At 41.1% G+C, this 24899-nt stretch overlaps 1 protein-coding gene across 1 annotated transcript in view; it reads left to right on the top strand.

Annotated features, from left to right (window-relative positions):
- Positions 1-24435, top strand: part of LOC142994704 (neuronal acetylcholine receptor subunit alpha-7-like) — a 30312-nt gene extending 5877 nt beyond the window's left edge. The window contains exons 2-10 of the mRNA XM_076145521.1: positions 2690-2829; positions 9002-9046; positions 12034-12143; positions 17359-17438; positions 18381-18548; positions 21497-21691; positions 22157-22243; positions 23607-23716; positions 23842-24435. Of these exons, the coding sequence (XP_076001636.1) occupies positions 2690-2829; positions 9002-9046; positions 12034-12143; positions 17359-17438; positions 18381-18548; positions 21497-21691; positions 22157-22243; positions 23607-23716; positions 23842-24435 (1529 nt within the window). The remainder of the gene's footprint in view (positions 1-2689; positions 2830-9001; positions 9047-12033; positions 12144-17358; positions 17439-18380; positions 18549-21496; positions 21692-22156; positions 22244-23606; positions 23717-23841) is intronic.
- The last annotated feature ends 464 nt before the right edge of the window (positions 24436-24899 follow it).

Below are 24899 nucleotides of genomic sequence, written 5' to 3'. Positions count from 1 at the left end.
CGCGCTCCTTTCTCTGGAACAGTTTTGTTTTCTCTCTCTCGTTAATGAGGCAGACTCTCTTGAGATTTTTAAATCCCGCCTGAAGACGCAGCTCTTCTCAGCGTACTTAGATCGTTCCTAACACACCAATGAATAGGAAGCACAGTCTCCTATTTGCAGGAGAGTGACTAGCCAACCCAGGTGAAGTTCAGGGCTTAGACAGACTTTGTCCGTTCTAGTGTAGTGAGAGGATGAGGCACATTTCTCTCTCTACCGTTCTTCAACGCCTCAATATCATATCCTGTGGATCAACTGACCAATTCTCTGGCGCAGGTCAGCTGTTTTTCCAGCTCCGTGGCTCCTGAGCTGTCTCAGTGTTACACAGCTTCTCGCCCAAAGAGACGCCTGCCCTTTCCCCATCTTCTCCTCCATTGCACATCCGCATTGCCAAGCTGCCCCCCCACCCTGCAAAAGCATCAGCTTAGCCGCATACCTGGACTGCTTCCCTAACTACCTGCATAAACCACTGCTCCTGGAGAAACACTCTCACTAATAGGATTACATTGTATTGGTCTCATATCATTCTCTCTCTCTCTCTCTTTCTCCCTCTCTTTCTCTCTCTCCCTCATCTCTGTGCTTTTCCTATTGCATGACTGTTTGTGTGACTGCTTTATTGTACTTTTGCGTAATCCTACTGGATTTTCCTATTGCATACCCAACCGTTGGTGGAGGGGAAATCTCTCTTGGCATTGGCTTTTGTCCTTATACATTGAGGCTTTCTCTGGAGATTTTCTTCAACTTCCTTGAGAGCTTTGGTTGCGGTCGGGAATTTCCTGATGTTGTGGGTCTGTAAAGTCCTTGGAGACATTGTTTGTTATATTGGGCTGTAGAAATATTCTTGACTTGACTTGACTAGAGGGACCACAGCACATACTGTATTGACTTTCTTTGTGAATTGTTTTTGGGGTCCATCCATTCATCTATGAATCCATCCACCCTCACATCCATCCATTCAAAGATTGCTAATTTTTATCGACATTTTGAAAGTCGTTATTTTCTAGCTCCACTCCATTCATTGTGTTTCTGTTCCCTCTACTTTATCAACTCTCAACACTGTTTACTGGCTGTCACTTCATTATGCAGATTACCAGTCACACCATGATTTAGGGGTTGCCCCATCTGAGACTTACCAGCAAACAATCACAAACCAACACACAAGCAAGCCATCTTTGTTTATTTTCAGCTCATTAGCTAATTATCCAGCCATTCACTTGTTGTGAGTGCACTCACGTCTTTGCTGTCACTTGCTAATTGCATGAATATGTTGAGGCGTTATCTAATTTGGACAAGGGTCACTGGGGACATGCAGAGACATTTTAGTTCTGTCTGAGTTGAAGGGTAATAGAGACTGAATGTTTTCAGTGACAGAAGAAGTGATGAGAGCGATGAACAACTTTAACTTCAAGGTTATGAAGTGGTTTCCAATTAATAGACAGTTTGAAATAGGTTTTTCCTGTTTATTGAAGTTTTTAATTTAAGTACAAATCAGACAAGTGCATTAACATGTACTTTATGTCTATTTTTAGCATCTGACCAGTAGGGTAACTAAGGCAATAATGTTTCATTCAAATACAAAGAGTGGTAGTATCAGGGTTGGAACACCAAGTTCCGGAAAGGGGAAGGGCAAAAGGATGGTCGTTATTTACAGAGGTTAGGACTGAATTTGAGTGGATATCACAATGACATCTACACCGATTCCAGATGTTTTAAACACAATCTTTTCAAATGTGCAACTAATGTATTAACCCAGACAGTTGTTATGTCCTCTGCAACAGTTGTTTTTGCAATCTTGGTGTTTTCTCATTCCAAATTAATTCATGATCTGAGAGTCACATTCAGTACTTATGCCAGTAATTCATTGGATTCATACAACATTTAAACTATTTCACTGTCACTGGGAGATTTGCAGTGGCTGTGTTGGCGCCCAAAAGGCCGTTTAGGATGATGTGTGTATCAGGAGGTTAATGGTTTGTCTACATTGAAAAAATAATAAGAAAAAATAAATTACTTAATATTTAATGCTGTAGTAGTCCAACTTTCTTGGCAGTCAATCCTTCCTCTATAAAGTTTCAGTTGCATGGAGAGAGAGAGAGAAAGAGAGAGAGGGAGGGAGGGAGAGAGAGAGAGAGAGAGAGAGAGAAATTCAGTTTGATTCAATGCTTGAGTGAATCAGGCAGTGCATCAGAATATTAATTAATGTTAAAGATGGATGCCTCATTGTTGCGTGTAGCCAGTTAAACCAGTTTAAACTCAATCTCTGTTATGCTCAGACTAGCGTTTCCATTAGGACTTGGTGCTATGGTAACATTATTCATTTTTGCTGTACGGTACTTATTATTATTATTACGATGATACTGTTGATTATATGATAAATGCAATCAACATGTGGGAGAATATGTCAAACATTTGATCATTTGACATCTGTGATAATCGTCCTTTTAAAAGGTTGAATTAAATTACTTTTCTTCCTCCAATCATTGTTCCCGTCCTTCTGTCCTATTTTTCTTCCCTTTTCCCATTTTTCACTGTAAACTCATCTCTTCTCCTTTTCTCAAACTGTTGTTCTCTCTCTCTTTTGCTCTCTTAAACCTTGCCTCCCTCTCTCTCTTCTTCCCTGCGGCCCTCCTTTGTCCTCGCTTGCCTCCTCCAGGTTGTCACGGCGGCATGTATCAGAGGAAGCTGTATCATGACCTGCTGGTCAACTATAATCGGCTGGAGAGACCCGTCCAAAACGACTCGGCGGCCATAGTGGTGGATTTGGGCCTCACTTTGCTTCAGATCATTGACGTGGTGAGTGTCTGTGTGTGTGTGTGTGTCTGTCAGCCTGTGTGTCTGTCTAGAGATAATATCTGTGAAAGTCACAAATAGAAAAGATTTTGTGTGTGTGTGTGTGTGTGTGTGTGTGTGTGTGTGTATTTTGTGTTTGTGTCCCTACACAGAGAGGAAGTTGTTTGAACAGAGAGAGAGAGTTTTGCAGCGTAGATCTGTGGGATTCTTTTTGTTTTTTTTGTTTGAGCGTTTCCATCTCAGTTGGCTGCTGTGACTGCAATGCATGCTAATGTGTATAGTTTGTGGTTACGGCAGTTCGTCTTCTTCTGAACTGGAAATAGTTATTCTGCCAGTAAGTGCGCTCAACCAAGTCAGAATATTAAATCTTGAAAACACACACACACACACAGAATTCTCTTTTCTTCCTTTGATCCCGGGTTTCATTTTTCCCAGTGGTCCCTTAAACTTGATAAGAAAATCCAGTCTTGGTGTTGAGATTTGGTCTCTTCCTGCATATGTTCATGTCTCTATGCTTACATTTAAACCACAATTTAAACTTCTTTTCACATTTTTATTGTTCACATCTTCTGTTTCCACTCTGACCGTGTAGCCAGAGCGGTCACCCAAAAACCCCCAAGCCGACGCTCTGTCACATGCCTGAGCCGCTCCTGTCACAAATCTGCACTGTGTCTCTTCATGATAAGCGCTTGGTAATAAGAGCTTTACGACGGGTTGTTAAATAGAGTCTCCATTCAATTATTCATCTGTCTCTAATCTCCCACCGCAAACAAAACATGATTTTAATGTATTCTCACTCAGACGAGCAGCTGAAGTCACTAAGTCAAGAACAGAGGCGTTCCCCAGAGAACATCGGGCGCTCTGCAAAATAATGTGACATTTTCAACATCAGTAGGAGGGCAAGAAACATTATGCGTCATAAAAACATCTTGCTCTGTACGAAAGGTGATTGATTTGTTGTGTTTTATTTAAAGCGCTGTGTTGAAAAGTGTCAGAAGTTGTATAATCTTTACAGGTAGAATATACAGTATATATAATATTTAATATCTGTTCCCAAATGGGAAGTGGAGAGCTCCAACGGAATTCAAGCTTTCCTTCACTCCACAGTTGTGATGGTGGTTTGTTGCACTTTTGTGGTGGTTTTGTTGTTTTAGTTTTTTAATCCAATCACATTTTGGAGAGATTAATTGCACGCTTTTGTTTGACACTTTGTTTTTCCCTCATTCAATTTGTATGTCATTGTTTCACATCAGACATCACAGCCATTCATTTGTGTGTGTGTGTGTGTGTGTGTGTGTGTGTGGGTTTGTGTGTGTATGTGAAAGGACATTTATGTGATTTTGAAGTGCTATGCCACTGCACCGTCTCTAGCACCGATGAGTTCCTGGCACACTGAAGCTTTACGCTGTATTTTTCTGCGCATTTCTTTGAATGAATCTGCTGATCACAGTGATTCCACTCAAATATGCAAAACACACAAAATGTCGTCTCCTTGTCTGCGCTTCATCTTTGTTTAATGAGCAAAAAAATCGTGTCCTGCTGATTCAGGCTGCATCTTGCCAACTTTTAGAACAGTAATGATGATGATGATGATGATGATGATGATGATCACACTGACAATTATATTTTTGTGCGTGAAAATGATTGATAAATGTTCAATATTCTGTACCACTACTTTAGGTGAAGCTAGAAATATACTTCAGGGGTGCACTGAGAAACTATTTTGAAAATCTTGGCAGTCAAGTCACAAGTCAGGACTGACAGCTCCATGGAGCCAAACACTGGTTAATCACAGTCATGTTGTGAGGTCAAATCCCAGTAAATTGATTGTTGTTTTTTTACATTTGTATCCTTAAAGCCAAACAAGAATACAGGGCACATCTCACAAGCTTCATATTTAGTATATTGTATAATTGACTGACAAAAGTTAAATATGTGACATTGGCTAAAACAAGAAAAACATTTTGGACTTCTGGGAAGATGGTTTTATATCGGGCAAGGGTGCAAATGCACATCCCTGGGATTCTTGCCATGAAAATACATTTCAACATGTTATTGATAGCATGATAACAGTTTTCAATACTAAAATGATATCAGTAATGCTCTTATCAGGTAAATGTATTCATCCATTAACAATGGCAGTGGGACTCAAACCAAGAATCCTCTATTTCCTATCTACAAATCTATGAAGTGAGTTATTGAGTCTGTGTTAATGCCGTGTGGATCATGCACTCTTACTTATAGATAAAATATAAACAGATGGCATAATAGCATAAATGATAGAGTCTCCCATTCAATCTTTTAAAACGATCCTGCACCCTCAGTATGAGCCTAGATCATCTCTAAGCCACAAGTCTTTCCCCTTCTACTGTAAAAGATGTCATGTCAATTGCTTTATACACATGGACATACACACACAAACACACACACACACAGGCCCCATCACAAGACCCTCTCACCCTCTGGGGTCGAGGGTAACTAATACCTGCCAACCCCAGCATCATGCTGCTTCGGTGGCACTGTCACCAAACTGACCGTGGAACATTGTGCAGGTGACCTCCCATCCATCAGACCACAAGCTGAGCCAGCAAGCTGCAGCCAACCTAATGTGTTCAGTGTGTGTGTGTGTGTGTGTGTGTGTGTGTGTGTGTGTGTGTGTGTGTGTGTGTGTTCTGTTTGCAGTCCGTATTTTGTTTAGAACACATTATGTATTACGATACTGAAGCGGTCTGATGGACTTGATCGCCATGCAAGTAGACACTTCCACCTTGATGGAGCAAGGGCGTCTGAGAGTAATTCCTGAAATGGACTTTAATGTGCTAAATCGTGTTAAAATGGTTATTTTATGTGTTCATATCGGGTGTTTTCTTACCCTTTTGTGTGTTCAAAGTTGTTTGCTATTTATGTCAACCTGTTGTAACACTAAGCCAGAACGCAACGTCTCTCTGAGGTAGTTCCCGTCTGAGACAGGCGTGTGTGTGTAATTTGAGTGCTGTGTGCACAAGCTGTTTGAACAAACTGGGTCTTACTGGGGTCGTATGTATTTGGGGCGGTGGAAGCTGTTAACACTCAGATCCATCTCAAATTGTTGTTCTCTCTAACGCCAAGCTCGCCACAATACCTTGCCTGCTAAGTTCATAATGGATAAGTTGGCAAAGCCACATAAACCATTTCTTACTGGGCAGTTGTAAATAATGTAATGTATTTATATGTGTGTGTGTGTGTGTGTGAGAGAGACGTGGCCTTTGGATCTTGGTAAATAATATATCTGGTTATTGTGCAGTGTGACCTGAGCATCCATCTGCTCCTTTGTACCTCTCTCAAAGGGAACTCAGGAATCACACTGTGTTCTTAATGATGACTCTTAAAGATGATCTTTACACGGAGGGGTTAGGTCATACTTGGTTCTACCAATGCAGCCCTGTTTGCTGAAAAGATGAGGTCATAGCCTGCTCGCAATCATCATATCTCAATGTCCTGATTAAATGTCAGACATTGATGTTAATGTAATGTGAAGCTTTACAACAGTGCAGGATAATAATCACTCTATTATCAGCCATGATTCAGGGATTCAAGATTCTCCTTAGCTGTTTGTTAATTCAATTGCTTTAAAACACTGTTTTGATCCAGATATAATGAAAGTAGATGTCAAAATAATTCTTCTCTGTTGGGAATAATGCTGAATTAATACCACATATGAAATAATAAAAAAAACTGAATAATACCAAGATTTACCGTATGCCCTTAATTTTAATCTAGAAAATGATTTTGTCCTTGGCAAAATTCGGCCATGTGACTTTACAGCTCTAGCACTTTCATTAAATGCAAGTTCCTATCAATCTCTTGTGAGTCTGTCTGAAACCAATCAGAACAGATTTATGGGGAGATTACAGTGTGACAGGGCTGACACTGCCCATCGCAGCTGAGTAAAATGCCACAAAACGATACTTAAGACAGAGAGTCACGCACAAAGTCACACAAAACACAGCAACCTAGGGTCAAAGCCACATCTCTCTCTCATACACACACACTAAGCAGACAGAAATGTGCTGCTTTGTGGTGGAACACAATGGGAGGCTGTTGTGTTTCAGCAGCAGAAAAAGAAGAAGGCTGTTTGAAAAAGGGACAGATCAGTAAGGACAGGTGGAGAGACGGCTTGAGCATGGAGGGAGTTAGAGGGGGAGACTGCTGGTTGTGTGAAGATTGATTTTCAAGACAGGGGATGGAGATCTGTGAGTTAGCTGAGCTTGTCATGGAGGAAAGTATAAGAACCTTTAACTGCACATATGGCATATTATATTAATCACATATAATAAAATGGAGTGTCAGTTTCTAAACTAGACAATGAAAGAATGAGATAAAAATCCATCCTGCAGGCACCTATCATACTGTGTGTGATCCCAACTGAGAGACACCACTTTCTGTCCATCAGAATGTGTGTGTCAGTAGGGGATTGTACATTTTTCAGACCATTTTTACAGTGACCTCAGGATTTCATCCCATTTAGCGAATGATGTCCTGTTGGTCTCACCAGGCTGTGACCCCCTCTGCTTCTCTGTAATTTGAGGCAACCACTCTCCATCAGAGGGACCATGGCAGAGTTCAACCATGTCGGTGTGACAGAACGAGATATTGATGGCGGTGCAGGGACGCTGGTGCTGTGCTTGATTGTAGTGGTTTAAGAAAGCTGAGACTGAAGTCAAAGCTGTCAAGTCACAAATCCAATCCACTCCTGTGGTCATGAACTCTCCGAGATGACTTTCCCCTATAGGGTGAAGGAGCTCCGACACCAAGGAGGCATGCTGCTCTTTTGTATTGACAGGAATCATTTGAGGCAGCTAGGGCCCTTAGGGTGTGTTCTGCGAGGATCTCTACCTGAAGAGGTGAGACATCTAGAAGGAGATCACTGGACAGACCCAGAGAAAAATGGCCCACTGTGTTTAGCCTGTTGCCTCTGAATAAGTAATGGGAATGGATGAATGGATGGATGTGTTGGGCAAAACCTAATTTGTACAATGTCTGAGGAAGTCTACAGGAACAAAGTGTATATCAGGATTGCTTAAGTGGAAGATTTTGCCGATTAACCACAAACTCTGTGTACTTTACTGCTGACCAGAAAGAAGCAATGCCTTAGGTGTGTATGTTTACTTGAATCCTTGCTCTTGAGCACTATAGGACTATAAATCCTCAGACATTCAACCATAGCATTCACAGTCAAAGTCATATGCAGTAGAAGTGTAACCATCCTTGACTGTCTCCTCACAAAAGAACAGATTTGTCACCTTTTGAGCTGGCAAGAAGAGAAGCAGTCATGGGAGAAGGACCAAAATACTTAAATAGAAAATATACGTCAATTTAGTTCAAATGTAAATTGATTTCAAGATTTGATTTTACCTAAATAATGTTAAAACAAATTCAATCTTTCAAAGGGGGTGAGCTATCAGCATTCTTCACGCATAGTTAGAAGGACACACATTTCGGCTATAACACAAAAATGACCAGACTGTTCCATGATAAGCTGCTGTCACTTTACCGCTGTGTGATACAAGGAGCCAAACACGTTGCTGTCATGTCGTATTCTGCCAAACAGCCTCACAGAAAGAAGCTCGTTCACGTCAGCTCTTCCTCCTCGTGCTGATGCTGCTGGGCCCTTTTATCACGTTTCTCCTTGTTGTCTGACAGTCTCCAGCTCTGTCCGCATTCTCTCCCTCTCCCTTCCCCTCGCTGCCTTCGCGTTAGAGTCGTGTGTGGGTTTTTGTTTTCATGACACAGATAGGAAATCTCATCTCGCCGTAAAAGAGCTCCATCCGTTCTGCTTTGTCAATTTTTTTTACATGCTGCACAAATTGCTGTGGCTTCCGTTTCATTCATCTTTGTCTTCGTGTTTTCATTTCAAGGTTGTCTAAAATGTTAAAACATCAGTTCTGTTACGTTGCATTAGAATCATGGGGCAGAGACAAACGCCCGGCTGTCATTGTTGTCATTCAGTGCCTGCACTCTGTCTTCTGAGCTGCACTTGGATTTCACGGCCAATCTGTCTTCTATTCTCACCTCATGTTTACCTGATGTGCTCTATTTATCTCCTCCATCCACTATCTGCCTAAAATTACCTGCACTTGGTACTGATTGTGCCTGCCCCTCCCCTTTCCCTTCTCTTTCTTGTGCTCCTCTCCAGGATGAAAAGAACCAAGTCCTGATCACAAACGCCTGGTTGCAGCTGGTATGTCTCTTCTTCAAGTACTTCTTGTGGGGCCTTGCCATAAAAGAATTATCACTTATTTTTATATTTTTGGAAGGATATTTGTCTGTGTTTCTGTTTCTGTGTGTCTTTGTGTAAGTTTGGGGGTCCTGTGTGGGTTCTGCCAATCACATTACAGCTTTCAGAATCTGTTCTCATCTGAGTCCTTTTGAACGCATCTAGAGACCGCTATGATTTTTTAAACTGCAAATAAAAAACTTTTTGACAAGAGCCAGACAAACTTTTTGTGTAAAAGTTTAAGGCCCAAAAAAAATCAATAATGTAAAACTGAAGAAAATGGTGTCAAAATGTCTGAATGCATTTTATGACAGTATGTGTCAAAATGGGTCTATTTTTATATTTGTCTTCATGTTTTTCTTCAGAAATATTGGTTATGTGGAAGCATTATGAAGTACAATAAGCATGACCATCATTACATCACAGCAGGAACAGGATAAAATATTTACGCAATTTGATTGAACTTTATTTAACTTGAATATGTAATATGAAAGACATTACTGCCTATGTATCCCATGATAGCCCATCAATAAGTCCAATATGGTCCAGATTCAGCTTTTGATGAAGTCAGCTCATTTCTCTTTGGGTCATTTTCTTATTAGAACAAGACTGATGGGGATAAGTATGCACTCTAATAACTGCTTTACAATACATTATCCTCTTTACTACGAAGGTGTTGTGTTTGGCTTAAGTGCCCACAAAATATTATAAAATATAATATAGAATGTTGAAAATACTTAATATAACAATACATTAAAGCATATAAGGTTGATACGACAGCCTCATTACCACAGTGGCCACAGTGTGATGAGGTTGTTAGGGATGTCACAACCTACACTCAGTCAGGTGGAACTGCCTGCTGACTGGCTTATAGGTTGAGAATGAATCAATTATTTAGGAAGCCTCTTTAGTATTGGCATCCGCTTTGGTGTAATGGCTAAAGCGGGAATTGCACATGCTGCATATTTTGTTGGAGACCTGAGTAGTACATTAAAGTAGCTGCCCAGATAGGTTCAACACCACTGGATCATCTGGGACACGGAGGGTTGTAGAATTGCAGAGGCGGACTGGGCAGTGAATGTCTCATACCACAATGTGATTTAATGGGGCGTTTAACAAAAAGAACTAAAGTACTGTTCCTTCCTGTTTGATGTTAGAAGAATATTTATGACATAACAGAGGTTCTTCTGGGTTGAGTGCTCCCCAACACTTGTGAACTATTGATGTGTATGATCAGAGGAATCTTCCTTTAGGATTAAGCTGGTGAACGAGGCTTTGTAGTGCGAGCAGATTAAGGCAGAAAATGAGCGTAACATCATTTTAATTTAAGCATGAAGTTTTGTCAGATTAGTGACGGAATTTTACATTTTTGTCTTGTAACGCCAAACCTTTTGAGACGAGTGTTATCTTACGTAGCCAGTTTCTATCAGAATTGTTTTGTTCATGTGGTTGTTAGTTGTGCTTTTCCTGCCAACTGACATGAAATGAAGGCTCGACAGCACCAACCTGCCCACAGATGACAAACGAAGTGATTTGCTGCATGAGTGGAGACATATAGTATATCAGCTGACCTATTTTAGATTAATGATATCTGATGAGAGTCACGATACAGGCCGAATGTTATCTCGTGCAAAAATACACAGACAAAAACAATCCTTAACAAACACCCAGCAGATATGGTGGAGTATATAGCATTATGTTAGAAAGTTCTAGGCCTGCATGTGCCATTCAATAACAGGAAAGGGTCATTAGACTGTTTTTGGGCTCTTGCTAGAAGGAACATCTGCCTGACATTGTTGGATCAACTCCTCACATATATTACAAGATACACACATTTCACAACAACACACACAGCAGTCTCTGAAGGAGTGTCAAGTTAGAACTCTTTGCCAATATCATTTATTGGGAAAACTTCAGCAAGACACAGAACAACGTGAAACAGCACAAATACTTAATGTAATCCAAGCGAAGTTATCCACCCATGCAGACACACTCCCACCCAAACACAAACGCGTGCACATACACATGCGCTCAAGCTAATGTACATTGGCCACATTCGTAATGAGAATGCTCTATAGGGAATGTACCCTGTGGCTGCAACATCTGAGTCCCAGGATCTATATGTGGTACTCACTGTACATATAACACACACACACACACACACACACACACACACACAGAGAGAGCGAGAGAGAGAGAGAGAGAGAGACTAGTGTTAGAAAGAAGTAATGCTTTATTTTAATTATAGTACCAATACCACAATGGAACTCTATTTCATTTTTCTTGATAGGTAAAGCTTTTCACTGTGATGTATAGTCACTTCTGACTTGTAAATTATTTATGCATTAAAATCAATAATGAAAATCCCCCTATAGAGTTATAAATATACTGAAATATTCAGTAAGTGAAGTTTCTTTCCGTGGTGCAGTAGCCCACATTTCTGATTGGTTACGAACAATATGTGGTCAAGATAAAGGTGAGCACTTAAGATTTCCTCAGGTTTCTTATACCAACACTGATTAAGGGTGATGTCTTCAGCACCAACAGCAAGTCAGCTATGTCTGGGACACACAAACACACACACATCAGAGGGTCTCCTGTTGCTTCAGTGGTCAGCTTTCTCACGTTCAGTTTTCTGACAACTCCTCGTTATTTCTTTCTCAGTTTTAAATCACCTTTACCGTCCTCTACCCCCTCTGCCATTCTGTGCCTTTTCATGCGTTAATCAATTTTTCTTATATTGCTATTGAATCAAATGGCTCTGCTTAATGTGTTAGGGTCAGTCGAGGTTATGAATTCACATTGCATTATGGCCCAACTCTGCAGAGATTTGAGCCTCTTTTAGCTCAGAGGTTTTACAGCACACACTTTATAGTTGCCTATCAATAGTTTTACCATCTCTGCATTAATGCCCTCATCTCATCAAGTATTTCCTCTCATTTTTCTTCCAGTCCTGGACAGATATTTACCTTCAGTGGAACCCAGAGAACTACCCAGGGGTTCAGAACCTCCGCTTCCCTACCACACTGGTATGGGTTCCAGATATTCTCCTCTATAACAGGTAGGTTCTTTCTTTCGCTCCTCTCTCCTCTCCTCTCCTCTCCAACTGAATTCCACTGCCTTCAAAATGACAAGGCTATTTATCATTTGAAATTAGTTGTGTTTATATGCAATGATTCACATACTGAATCATCTCTTAAAGCATTAAAGAAAATGATTAGGAAAGACAAAATAAATTCTCAGCGTTCTCTTCTCTTCCCTCCCTTTAGATCAATCGGATTTTCTTAAAAACAAACACTCCAGTTGCTTGCTTTCTGTTTATCTAATAAAACAATGTGTAGAAATATTCCCTAGGGAGGAAATTTCACTCGTGGCTGCAGCCTCATTTACTGAGATGATTGAGCTCATTGCCTCTGGGAGGAAATAAACCACAATTCCCAGAGGGCTTTGCATCTGTTGCAAACAATGGGCAGCAGGAACTAGAGGTCTGCACTGGAGCGGAAGTCCTGCAGGACCCGCGGGACCCGTCACATCATCGGTGGTGCAGGTCCAATTTTACATTTGTGTTCGTGACACGGGTAGAAGGAACAATGTGTGTGCGGCACTATTGTCCTAGTGAAAATAAATCAAAATTGCAGCTTGTGTTAAATAAAGACCATTACCGAGGCTTCACTTAGTGGCGCTCTAGTGCTCGGCAAATGGAAGGGATAGGCAGGAGGCTAGTTGCTGTCCTTATCCAGAGAAAGCAAGCCTGGGGGCAAGCACTCATTTCCTTGAAAATAGTGGTTCACTGGAGATCTGCTCTACTCTGGACGAAGCTCCTAGAAACGACTATAAATCCATGGATAAAGGCCTGAGTTTGCCTCCTTAATCCTGACATCCCGAACAATCTTCTCTGTGATCTCTGTAATTGCACTGCGATTGCCTGTGACTGTGTCCCTATTCATCCTGGGGGGCCATGTTGGCTCTTGTGCTGTTGACTTGCGGAGGTGTTCTTGTTTCCCTCCTGTTCTGCTGCTTGACTCAGTCACAGAGATAAACAGAAACAAGGTTACTAAGTGTCTCAGAGGTTTGATACTGAGAATGTGGTCTGGACTTTTTCAGCTTTGTAGAACCTCCCATGTCTGCAAACGAGTACCTTTGATGATCTTCCAGATTCTATTGTATTCCCACCCTTTGTGTACTTAAACGGATCTGTGTGGCACCAATTTATCCTCCAACACAAGCTACACTGACACATACATTACAGCCAACTGCTTTGATGGTGAACAATTAACGCCCAGACGATAACCCTCCTTGCAAAACAAACAAGCAAAAACCATTGTGCATTCATGTGGCACATCCAGCTGAGTCACTGATTGGCAGAAAAGAGCAGCTCAGGTCTGGATCCTGTTCACTGGGACCTGCTCCTGTCAGCAGGATGCCATACAAGCTGGGACCAGGCAGAGACTCAACGAGGATGAATGGTAGAAACAGATGACTGGAGGCACAGACTTGATACAAATGCACCATGACAACCTGTGGAAACTGTGCAGCACCTGTGAGTTTCCAGGAATATATATACACCCTACTGAGCTGTTTTTTTCCTTTTCCTTTTTTGTATCCTTGTATTACCAGCGATCACACTTTTCATCCCAGAGGACACTAATGTATGTCTGGCCCTCACTTTGTCACACAAACATTGTCAGTAACATGAAGCTAACTAAAGGATGAAAAGCTTTCTGACTACACATAAATCACATTAATCGGCAAGGTAAATGCCAAAGAGCTATTTCTCTGGAGACTGAAACTGCCTTTTCAAGCATTGTTGACTGAAAAAGGCACCAGGGAGCGAGGTTGTGGCCAATATTAAAGTGTCAAGAGCAAACAGAGAGCATTTAACACAGGAATAATATGTTTTTAATGCATTTGTCTTTCTCGTGCCAGCTTACTGATTGTCCCTCTCTGCTTACCCACACACACACACACACACACACACACACAATCACTCTTGTTATGGGGGAAAGACAGCGTGATACGAGGTGGAGTTGAAGTTGACTGATGGTGCTCGCTGTTCAGCGACACCTTCAAGGTGATTGAAGATTCTTTTATAAGAAGGAGATAGAGACAGATTTCCTGCTTGGCAGATGTGTGTCGGTGTGTGTGTGTGTGTATGTGTGTGTGTGTGTGTGTGTGTGTGTGTGTGTGTGAGGGTGTGTGTGTGAGAGAGAGAGAGAGAGAGGGCAAGGAAGGACTAGAGAGAGAGTGGGTGTAACTCTCAGGGTGTAACTGGGGTGATACAGAACATTAAGCAGCTAAGGTGAGGATCAGTGATCACTAATGATGAGTACAGTAAAGTCCTGACACTGACCTGGATTGAAACGGACATTCCTTGTGCATGAGATGTAAATCATGAGTACAACAATATATTTCTAGTTTTGAGGTGTAGCTGTATTTTTGTCTACAGATTTTCAAAATAAATGAAAGCTGGTAAGCATGAAAATAAGGAGATAAGAGAGGTAACATTTTTTATCCCAATTAGGGAATTTGGTAATTACAGCAGCAAAAAAAGAATAGGATTCAACCGGGACAAAAGCATGCAGCATAGACAAAAAAGAAAGTGAAAAGAAACAAATATCATCACTCTTGGCAAGCAAGCTACAGCACGGCATTAAATTTGCAATGAATTCAGATACTTAAGCCAGTCGGTTATATTTATCTGCTCCTGAAAGGAAGAAACGACAAATACAACTATTTTGGTGGAGCCAAATGTATTTGGGTTGAATTCTGTTTACCGTGCTTATGCATACTAATGATGGCTGCTATGCATATCATTTCTTGGCTTGAAGTTTTGGCAGTCCAGTAACAGTGAAAACCAGAAAGATGACCAAGGAATGGCCACTGTGTTGTTTAATAACCTTGTGCACCATCTACAGTATGTTGTTGTTGCTGTTACTTTTCCATTTTCCTTTTAAAAAAATCACATCTATTCCAATAGGAAAAAACAAAAACAAGTTAATGTCTGTCTTATGAAGAGGAATTTGCTTACGGTTATTCTCATTTCCATCCGCTGTCACGTTTCCCCTCACATTTATGTTTTTTCCCCCCTTCATTTATTTCTCATGTAATATCTGTCAGCCAGGGAAAAGAAAGTTACATTGTTTAAGAATTCCATTGCAGACAGGAGAACACCACCATTGGGATTCCTTGCTTGTATCATGCCCTCATTTTACCCTCATGGCAAATGACCTTTTAGGGATATGTTCCACTTATTTAGATCTCATCTCATGATGATGATGCGTTCAGGGAATCTCCTGTGATCCTCCTGTGATGCGTGTTGTACATAACCAAGCCACAGCATAAAATCAAATCTCTGTGAGGTTTAACAAACAAATTAGAATTGTATTCATCTGCATTCCAATCCTGTCATTTCAATGCCAAATTCAAGATGACAGAAGTTCATACATTGTTGACGCTGCTGGATAAAACAAAGCTTGTTTTGGCTCGATGTCACACTTGATTTATGATATTTTTTTAAAACTTTTAGTGAAGGAGCTGGTTGTGGGCAATTGATGTGAAATCATCTAATAACGTTCCCCTTTAAAGAGTTTGTTTTGTCATTGCAAAGTTTTTGTTTTTGTTTTTGCTTTGCCAAAATTAGAGATAAAAAGTTTCCATGCTGCGTCGTTCTTTTTTGAGATGGTTGGATTGTTGGTACAATGGATCACTACTATGACACGGAGCTGAGCTGGCATTATTCAAAATAACTGCTTTGACCTTTTAAAATACAAATCAATCAATCATCCATTTGATGTACAGTATTATATAGTTCAGTGATATGGTATAGCACAGCATTTCTGTTATTTTGGCATATCATTCACAATTCAAATTGGTTACATTAGGAAAGACCTGGATGTGAAGAACCTCTCAGATTCATTCTGTCAAACACTTTGAGCAGCACACATAGGGTAGACGTATTCCAAACCTCATTAGAATGGTAAATGGAAGTTCAGCTCATTTATCTTGGGTAATAAATGAAGGCAGTTATTCCAGAATATTCCAACAGCCTCTTTTTCTTTTAACCTCCTGTGCTAAGTGAAAAGATTAGATTTAGATTACTGATGTAAGCGCTCATGAATCTGTCCTGGGTAAAGGCTTCTCTGCTATACGACTCCTTGGCTCAGTCCTCCAGCACTTTGCTGCAATTTATGTTCTACCTGTCCTCATGAAGAGTTTAACTCCTGTACGCTCCTCTCTCTCTCTCTCTCTCTCTCTTTCTCTCTCTCTCTCTCTCTCTCTCTCTCTCTCTCTCTCTCTCGTCTCAGAAGTGGGAGATATGTTCTCATAAGATAACAGATGATGGTATGAGTCAGGATATTTTGTCGTGATGGGATAAGCGATTTTCATTCGTGGTTTCTTTGGGGACACAGCAAACTAGGCAAATACTATGATAGACTGATCCCTCATCTTCTGCAACTCATGAGTATGATTAGTTCCTTTTTATGTTACAGTGCTCCTGCCCTATTAAATGTTTACTCTTCTCATAGTTTTGATTGGAGCTCTTTGTGTCTGATACAGGGATTCAGTGTAACAGAACTGGACATTTAGAATATATTCTTGGCATGCTAATTACTTGCGCTGCAAAAAAGAAAAGAAACATTTTCCATCTAGTGACAAAGACTTTAAATATGCTGCATTTGTAATTACATACAACAGCATCAGGTTGTTCACAAGTTCACATTATAGTAGAAAGTGGCAGTGCCTTTTGCTAGCTGCTTCCAACCACCGCCGACTGCTACACCACAGTGCATGTTAACGATTTTTACTGGACAATTATTTGATTTCCAAAACCATTGTTTGTCTTTCAATTTATTTCATCACTTAATTTCATGGCTGATTTGTGTCTTTGAGTGAAATGTGTATTTTAGTGCTCAAGCTATGTGTACATAACCTGGTCTGTCTGAAGGACGTGTGGATGGCAGTCAGTGACGTTTGTTTGGGACACAGATTGAGATGATCAATAAAGCCAAACACTGCCGGTGTGGATGGACACTAATCCCCCCACCCCCCCCTTCGTCTCTTACCTCTGTCACCTTCACGCTCACTTGGCGTTTATATCCCAGGTATTTTTTAGTATCTTTGCGCTCTAGTTTGAGCTGAGCTCTTTCCTGTCTTTCTCTTTTCCTCATTTGCTTCTGTTCTGTATAAATTGTTTCCTTGCCAGTAATATGTGGTTTACAGTACATATGTGTAATCTATTCCTATTTTTACATCAACTCCATCGTCTGTCCCTGCAGTGCTGATGAGAGGTTTGATGCTACATTCCATACAAACGTGCTGGTCAATTCTTCAGGATCGTGCCAGTACATCCCACCAGGTGAGATACTGAACATACAGTATTTCTACTCTATTGTATGACCATAAACTTTACTTGTTCAAGTATTTATGGTCATTGGTGTTAACATTACACTGTTATCATTTATAGTTACTGTAACATTTGTAGATGCAGAATCATCAGATCATCACGTGATAATCTTTACTGGATCGTCATCATCATCATCATCATCATCTTCCATGTCATTATTGTCACAACCATCCTCATCCTCATCCTGATGGTAACTTTGTTTTTGTTACATTCCAGTCTATTAAAAAGGGAACTCTTTACTTTAGGGCAGCTTGTAGGTTTTTCTCCAGCTAGCCAGACACAGAGGTGTGGAGTAAATATTTCATTTCACACTGAATCTACTGAGAAGACTGAAGACCTGTGTTGTTATGGTGTGCATCTGGGAAACATTTTGAAGGAAAATTGATAGGAGAACACAGCCTTCAGCTTAACCTCTCTATGTCTGAGCTCCTGTCTACTCCAGCAACTCCTGTGGTAAATACAACTGAAAATCAATCAAAACTTCCTCCCCTGCCAGTTCTTCTAGCAAAGTCAAAGATGGACATCATAATCAACAACCAGCTAACAATTATTGATCACACTGCATCGGTCTGTCAATCATGTTGACTTGCTCAGAATAACATTAGGAAGATTAGGCCTTACTTATTCAAGTGTTTGACCCAATTCCCTGTACTGTATACACACTTATAATCTTAAGTCTTGACTACTGCACTGAAACCCTTTCAACTGTTACTGAACTCCACATTCAGGTATACACTCCTTTTTGGTCACAAAGCTCTGTCAATGAAGTCTCGAGTTGTGCCCTCGTTCTTAACTGGGATGGATGGTTGACCCTTCTGCACGTTCAGCTTTTCGTCTATTCTCTCTCAACAAGAGTGTGTGTTAGTTACTGCTTACCTCAACGTTTTTCCATAGGCATCCTGAAGAGTACCTGCTACATTGATGTGCGGTGGTTCCCCTTCGATGTCCAGAAGTGTGACCTGAAATTTGGCTCCTGGACCCACAATGGCTGGCTGCTGGACCTCCAGATGATGGACGTGGACATCTCTTCATATATACCCAATGGAGAGTGGGACCTTGTTGGTAAGAAGAAAGGCAAATAAACACTAGCACACACTTAACATTAACACACATGCCAGTAGACTTGGGGCAAATAGGGACACTTATACTTAGATTACAGATTTGTTAGAGCTCTAAGTAGGTTGTTACGGTAAACATTTGACATGTAGTTCTGTTTGTCACAAGAGTATGTGTATGCAAATTTGCTATTAAGTAATCAGAATCATCTTCTAATCACAGAGCACAATAATTGCTCAAGATTCTGTGTTGTACTAAAAATAATTGTGATTGATGCTTGAGAGACAGAGAGAGAGAGAGAGAGAAAGAGAGAGAATTGAGCAAGATAAGCAGTCAGCATCTCACAGCTCTGGCAACAGCAGGTGTTGTGACTGTTGACGTCTTTCTTTCATGTCTTTCTCACTGACATTTCCCCATCTATCGATCATTGCCAAGGAGTGCAGGTAGTTTGAAGGTTGTTATTGTAGCGCTGTGGTGCAGGAGCAGAGATGCATAGTTTGTTCAGGCTGATAAATCTGAGCTGAAATGCGTCACTGATTTTATTATGACATGAAAAGAAATCAAGGGATGTTACCTCTCCGTTCTAGACGTTTACAGCAGATAGCAGGTTAATTAGAAGCCAATGTTACAAATTCACATAAATCTGCTGTGAGTCGAGGCTTGTCCCTTGAAAATGAATGTAATTCTTTGACAATTGTTTAGTGTCTGAGTTTTGCTGTCGGATTAGTCGATTTTCATTTTAGATCTGTTCTTTGTTTAATGTAATCCTGCGATAAATGGTGTTGTGGCATTTATATGGAATATGGAAACACATTATTAGTATTTATTGGATAATCCTACTTGTAGGAGTAATCGAAATGTCAGACTGTTCTGTGATAAATGTGATGCATGTCAGATTGTGCAATGGATGACGTGTAGTATATTGTAGTGCGATGACAGGATGTCAGTTGTAGTCTTAAATGTATGACTGTCAAGATCTCTAGATTGGCGGATCTCTTGGATTAGTGCTTGGACAATGATCATAGTACCGTCTACAACCACCATTATGGACAGAAGCTACATTTTAGTATCAGCTTGTCAAATAAGGACATATACTGTGAAGGCCGGTAACTTGTGATGCAAACGATTATGGGAGTTTCCATGAAGGAAACTATGGTGGATTTAAATGTGTTAAATGTGTTGGAATAGTTTTTTTTTTTTGTGGTTAGTGTGTGACATGTTTATTCGTTTTATGCATGATCGAAGTGTTTCTTATTAGATATTAACGCATTTAGTGTGACCAAGGCCCTCATGCTCTGTTGTATGTACAGAGAGTAAAAAGGTGAGTGAATATTGGACTTAAATTAATCAGGTAGACAGAAATGTGACTCCACTGGGGCCCTAATGTTGGCACATGAGCGGCTGTGTGGCTTCCCTTGTGTGTCAGCTTGATTTCATTGATTGGGTCGTATCGCAGCATGAGCGGTTTTGTTGTGTAGTAGTCAATAGGCTTTTAACCTTTACAGCACAGACATTTTCAAACCCTCACCTCATGTTCTGTCCTTCTGTTACCTTCATCCTTGTTTGGTCTTTGCTTCTCCAAAATTGTCTGTTTCCTGCACAACATAAGAGAGCAACAGTCATAGCAGGATAAGATTAGAAAGGTAATAAAACTTTCTCGCTTCTGTCTAACTTTCTCCTTCCATGTGGCAATGACCTCCATGTATAATTCAAGTGAACTGGAGTCAAATTCGCATTCACGCACCCAAATATGCACATCCCATACTTGTAACCAGCTGGCTGGAGGAATCTGGGAGCCATGGGTTTGTGTGGAGACAGCTGGCCCAGGAATGAGCCACTTATTTCAGGCACAGCTAGGAGGCAAGCTGGCCAAGAACACACACTGTCCTGGTGTCTCAGAGCGTCGACATACTGAATATAAGCACACAAACACACACACACACATAGAATGAGAATGTTTTGATGGTTGATTGTGAGCAACAAGCGATCCTCGCTCTCTCTCTCACACACACACACACACACACACACACACACACACACACACACACACACACACACACACACACAGGTGATATTTGGTGTTAAACTGAAAAGAGTCCTAAGAGATTGGTCCTGTGTACATGAATAAGCCAGTGCAACAAAGTAGGCATGTTTAGTATTGATTTTAAATTTACTATAGGGGATTCCAAATGTGTAAAAGTTTTGAGTTGGGGTTAGCTGAGGAGTCTTACCTGACATCAACAGCAGAAATGAGGATTTGTTTCACACAGAACTTTCTAACTGGGGAGGCCGCCTCTGTGCGGGAGACGAACTTGCAACACTTGATCATCTAACCTAATGAATAGTGGAATGGCCTCATCTAAAAGTCCCTGTTTCCCCCTGAGGACTACCTTCAGGACTATCTCTCTATTTAGCCCTCTCTGAAAGGCAGGTATCATTCCAGTTGTCATTCCGACCTGTTTTTCGACTGCTAGTGAACGAAAGTAGGCCCCATATTCCCTCCTCTGTCTAAGATTTAGTCATTTGCGGGCTGCTTGTCATTGTAATGGGGCCGCCTCCAATCGATCAACCACGAAAGCTATTTTACCATTTTACTGAGGCTTTGACCCGCCACTCCCTAACAGACCTACATCTACCTGTGCTGAGCTATTTTATATTCGGAGGTGGAAACACGTGACTATAAGTTTGACAAAATCATTTTCTCTTTTAGTTTCCACGTACACATCTTCACTGTCGTAGAGGTCAAACCGGTGACCTCTCTTTTAATTTAATATTTAAATATCTTCTCCTGTGCCAACCAGGGCCCTTAGCAATATGAATGCACATATTCTTCTGAATCTATTCCTAGGGATTGATGGAATATTTCATAATGGTTTTCAGATGAGGATTTATGGCTCCTTTATAAATCTATGACCTCTAATTTTCAGCTTCTCCCCACTTCATGTCTCTCTCAGGTGTGCCAGCGAAACGCAATGAGCTGTACTATGACTGCTGCAAGGAGCCTTACCCCGATGTGACATTCACTGTCACCATGCGGCGTAGGACACTTTACTATGGGCTTAACCTGCTCATCCCCTGTGTGCTTATCTCTGGCCTGGCCCTGTTGGTCTTTCTGCTTCCTGCAGACTCTGGGGAGAAGATCTCACTGGGTATAGCACAGGATACATGTATCATCACGTATCCATCACTACACACACACACTCATGCATGCAGGCATGCTCACTCTCACACTCAGTTGAACTAATAATGCATAAACATTCATGATTATTGCCAACAAATGAAATATTCTCTGCCTAAGTGATCTCAGCCTGCTGAGTGCTCGTTCTGTTGCTGCATTTATTTTTCATTTCTCTATGCTAATGCTGACATTATGGCTGTGAATTACTGTTTATGATAGATTCTATTCATTTTTCAGATTAATAAGAGCCCTTATATAAACACAGCAAAGATAATCAGGTTGAGTTTAAAATGCCACCTTTATTCATATGGGGCCAGGAGAGAAGTGAATATTTAAAAATCCTTTTTGAAGTTAGCTGATGTATTTATTTGGAGTTAAAATTTGAAGAAGAAAAAAAACCTGTGATGAAAATGTTGATCCTCTATGTCTGTTGCAGGCATCACCGTGCTGCTGTCTCTAACAGTGTTCATGTTGCTGGTAGCAGAGATTATGCCTGCAACCTCAGACTCAGTTCCTCTCATAGGTAAGACACGTGTGCTCTCCCTTCATTCTTCATTAGGATGATTAGTTTAGCAGGTCTGAAATGCCAACTACATCACATGGTGTCAAACACAACAAAGGCCAGATCAGGCCCACAACATCATTTTGGTTTACTATTAATATAAGTCTGTGTCAGTATTGCTCAAATAACGATCCCTGACTCTAATTGGAAAAAATATTAGTTTCCTGTCATTGATGTGAGTGTGTAGATTTCTATTCAGCTATTTGACAAAAGTATTGTATTTCTCCTTGAATATAACAAGGATTTGAATCAATAGTTTTCTATAAATTGTGAACAATTTTTTCACTCAGATTTACATGAAGTAACATGAACGCAACAGCAGCTAGTACACCAGCTAGCAAGTCTATAGCTAAAAGCCAAGCTGCGTCATGGGTTAATGTCAGTGGGGCATGTTACGGCCTACAGCAAATAACACACATATAGCGGGCATCCGCACCGAGATTTTGTAAACACAGAGACAAAGTTGTAGTTTAGATTTGCTTTCCTGAGGGACCTTGATGTAGCCAGGGAATGTGGGAAAGACTGTGAATAAAACATGGCAAATAGTGTAGCAGCAGCTGCATGCTGGCATTACATTGCTCTACTTTCCTTCTGGGCTTTCAAGGTGTGATGATTGTGCTTTGGGTCATGTCAGTTGACAGTCTAGTGGTTTATGTGTATCACAGTTTGAGAACCACCTTTTTCGACTTGTGGCTTATCTGCCAATCACTTGTGATAGAAAATGTGACATGATTTAGGTTGTTCTCATCGTAGCAGACAGAGCCAGATGTGTTGTGTGATACTAATACAGCCCAGAGGAGACGCAGTACCAAAAGATAAGAAATGAGACACAGGTCGAAATCATTTAGAAGCCCAGTGATGTAAAACACAGCCATCAACAAACTCACTTAATGTGCAACAGACAGAGCAGAACTGATTAATTAAGGACAAATTAAATGGTTTCTGGTGTAAATATATAAGGATATCTGATTGGTTTACCTCTCTGTAAGTCTGCCAACATCACAACTGCAACAAGATGCAAAATGTAATTTCATAGGGGGATGTGTATGAGCTCCGGGGTGTTTAGAGCATTTTCCTTTCTCTTTGGATTCCAGTTCCTCCACTTCCTGTGGCAAAATAAGATCTGTATTTGCATCTTTATTCACTCATTATTTAAAACAAATTGGTTTGTTTCCATCTTAAATTGTTTTGCCAACCAGTGTTTCACTGGGTGTGTGTAGAGCAGTGAGAGGTGAAAGATATGTAGTGGGGAAGCTTGACCAGTGTAGGAACCACTGCAATAGAAGATGTACTATTCAACTTTAACATCTCTTTTCCTTCTCAGCTCAGTACTTTGCCAGTACCATGATGATTGTGGGCTTATCTGTGGTGGTCACAGTTCTGGTTCTACAATTCCACCACCATGATCCACACGGAGGAAAGATGCCTAAATGGGTAAGTTAGTAAAGTTTGTCAAACCTATGACCATTAGTTCTCTACAGCCTTAAAATTAAGTAATAAGTAATAACTGAACAAATCTATGCTCCTCCTGCCCCTATCTGCCTCATCTCCTCACTAAGGTCCGAGTCATCCTCCTCAACTGGTGCGCCTGGTTCCTTCGCATGAAGAAGCCCGGGGAGGAAAACAAGACAGCAGCTCGTGCCAGTGGCCCGCCAACCTACAAGTACTCCCATCCGGATCCTCACCATACGAGCGCCAACAGCATTCAGATGAGCGCTATACCAGGCCAGGCATCCACGCAGTCAACCACAACCAACGGGAACATGAACCTGTATTTTGGTTATCACTCAATGGGCACAGATAACCCCGCTTTCCCTCAGTGCACTGATGGGGGTGTGGTGGTGTGCAGCGGCGGTGGGCTCGGCCACCCTAATGGCTCCTCCCCAAATGACATCCACTCAGAGCACGCACGAACTTTGCTTCTGGAGCAGGTTCCAGAAATTTCCCGGATCTTGGAGGAAGTTCACTACATTGCCAAGCGCTTCCGAGAGCAGGACGAAGGGGAGGCGATCTGCAGCGAGTGGAAATTTGCAGCCGCAGTGGTGGATCGGTTATGTCTGGTGGCCTTCTCTCTCTTCTCTATCATCTGCACCTTCACCATCCTCATGTCAGCTCCCAATTTCATTGAGGCTGTGTCCAAAGACTTCACCTAAAGTGGACCCCTCTGCTCCCTGAGACAAATAAGACCAGCCATGTTACATCACGAGTCCAACACTGTTTGAACTGAGCCACACTGAGCCTCCCTGCTACTACTAATGTGAAGCCGCATAAGATCCGATTGATTTTAAATTGTAATAGTACCTCAGATCTAAGCCTTTCCTTCTACTTTCATTTTCAGTGGTACATGAATTAATGTATGGTGGTGTATGTATATAGTGTGGGGTGATGATACATGGAGTAGTTAATGGTGTACAAAGTCACTAATGCGCTTTTCCGTGTCCATGTTGCAACACATCATTCACCTGCTGCCACTGCCGTGTCTAATTTGTTTTGCAGTAACTTAAAAAGAGATTGCGTTTTATTAAAGGCCTATCTTTTAGTATCGAATTTTTTTGTATTCTGCACATGAATCTACATTTTGTATTACTTATCTGTTGGGATTAAATCTACCAAGATT

The sequence above is a fragment of the Genypterus blacodes genome, unplaced genomic scaffold, assembly GCF_046128005.1.
Source record: "Genypterus blacodes isolate CSIRO-AG114 ecotype Tasmania unplaced genomic scaffold, CSIRO-AGI_Gbla_v1 ptg000030l_1, whole genome shotgun sequence".
Lineage (NCBI taxonomy): Eukaryota > Metazoa > Chordata > Actinopteri > Ophidiiformes > Ophidiidae > Genypterus > Genypterus blacodes.
Note: the sequence above shows the minus strand (reverse complement) of the source record. Positions and strands in the feature narration are given on the sequence as shown.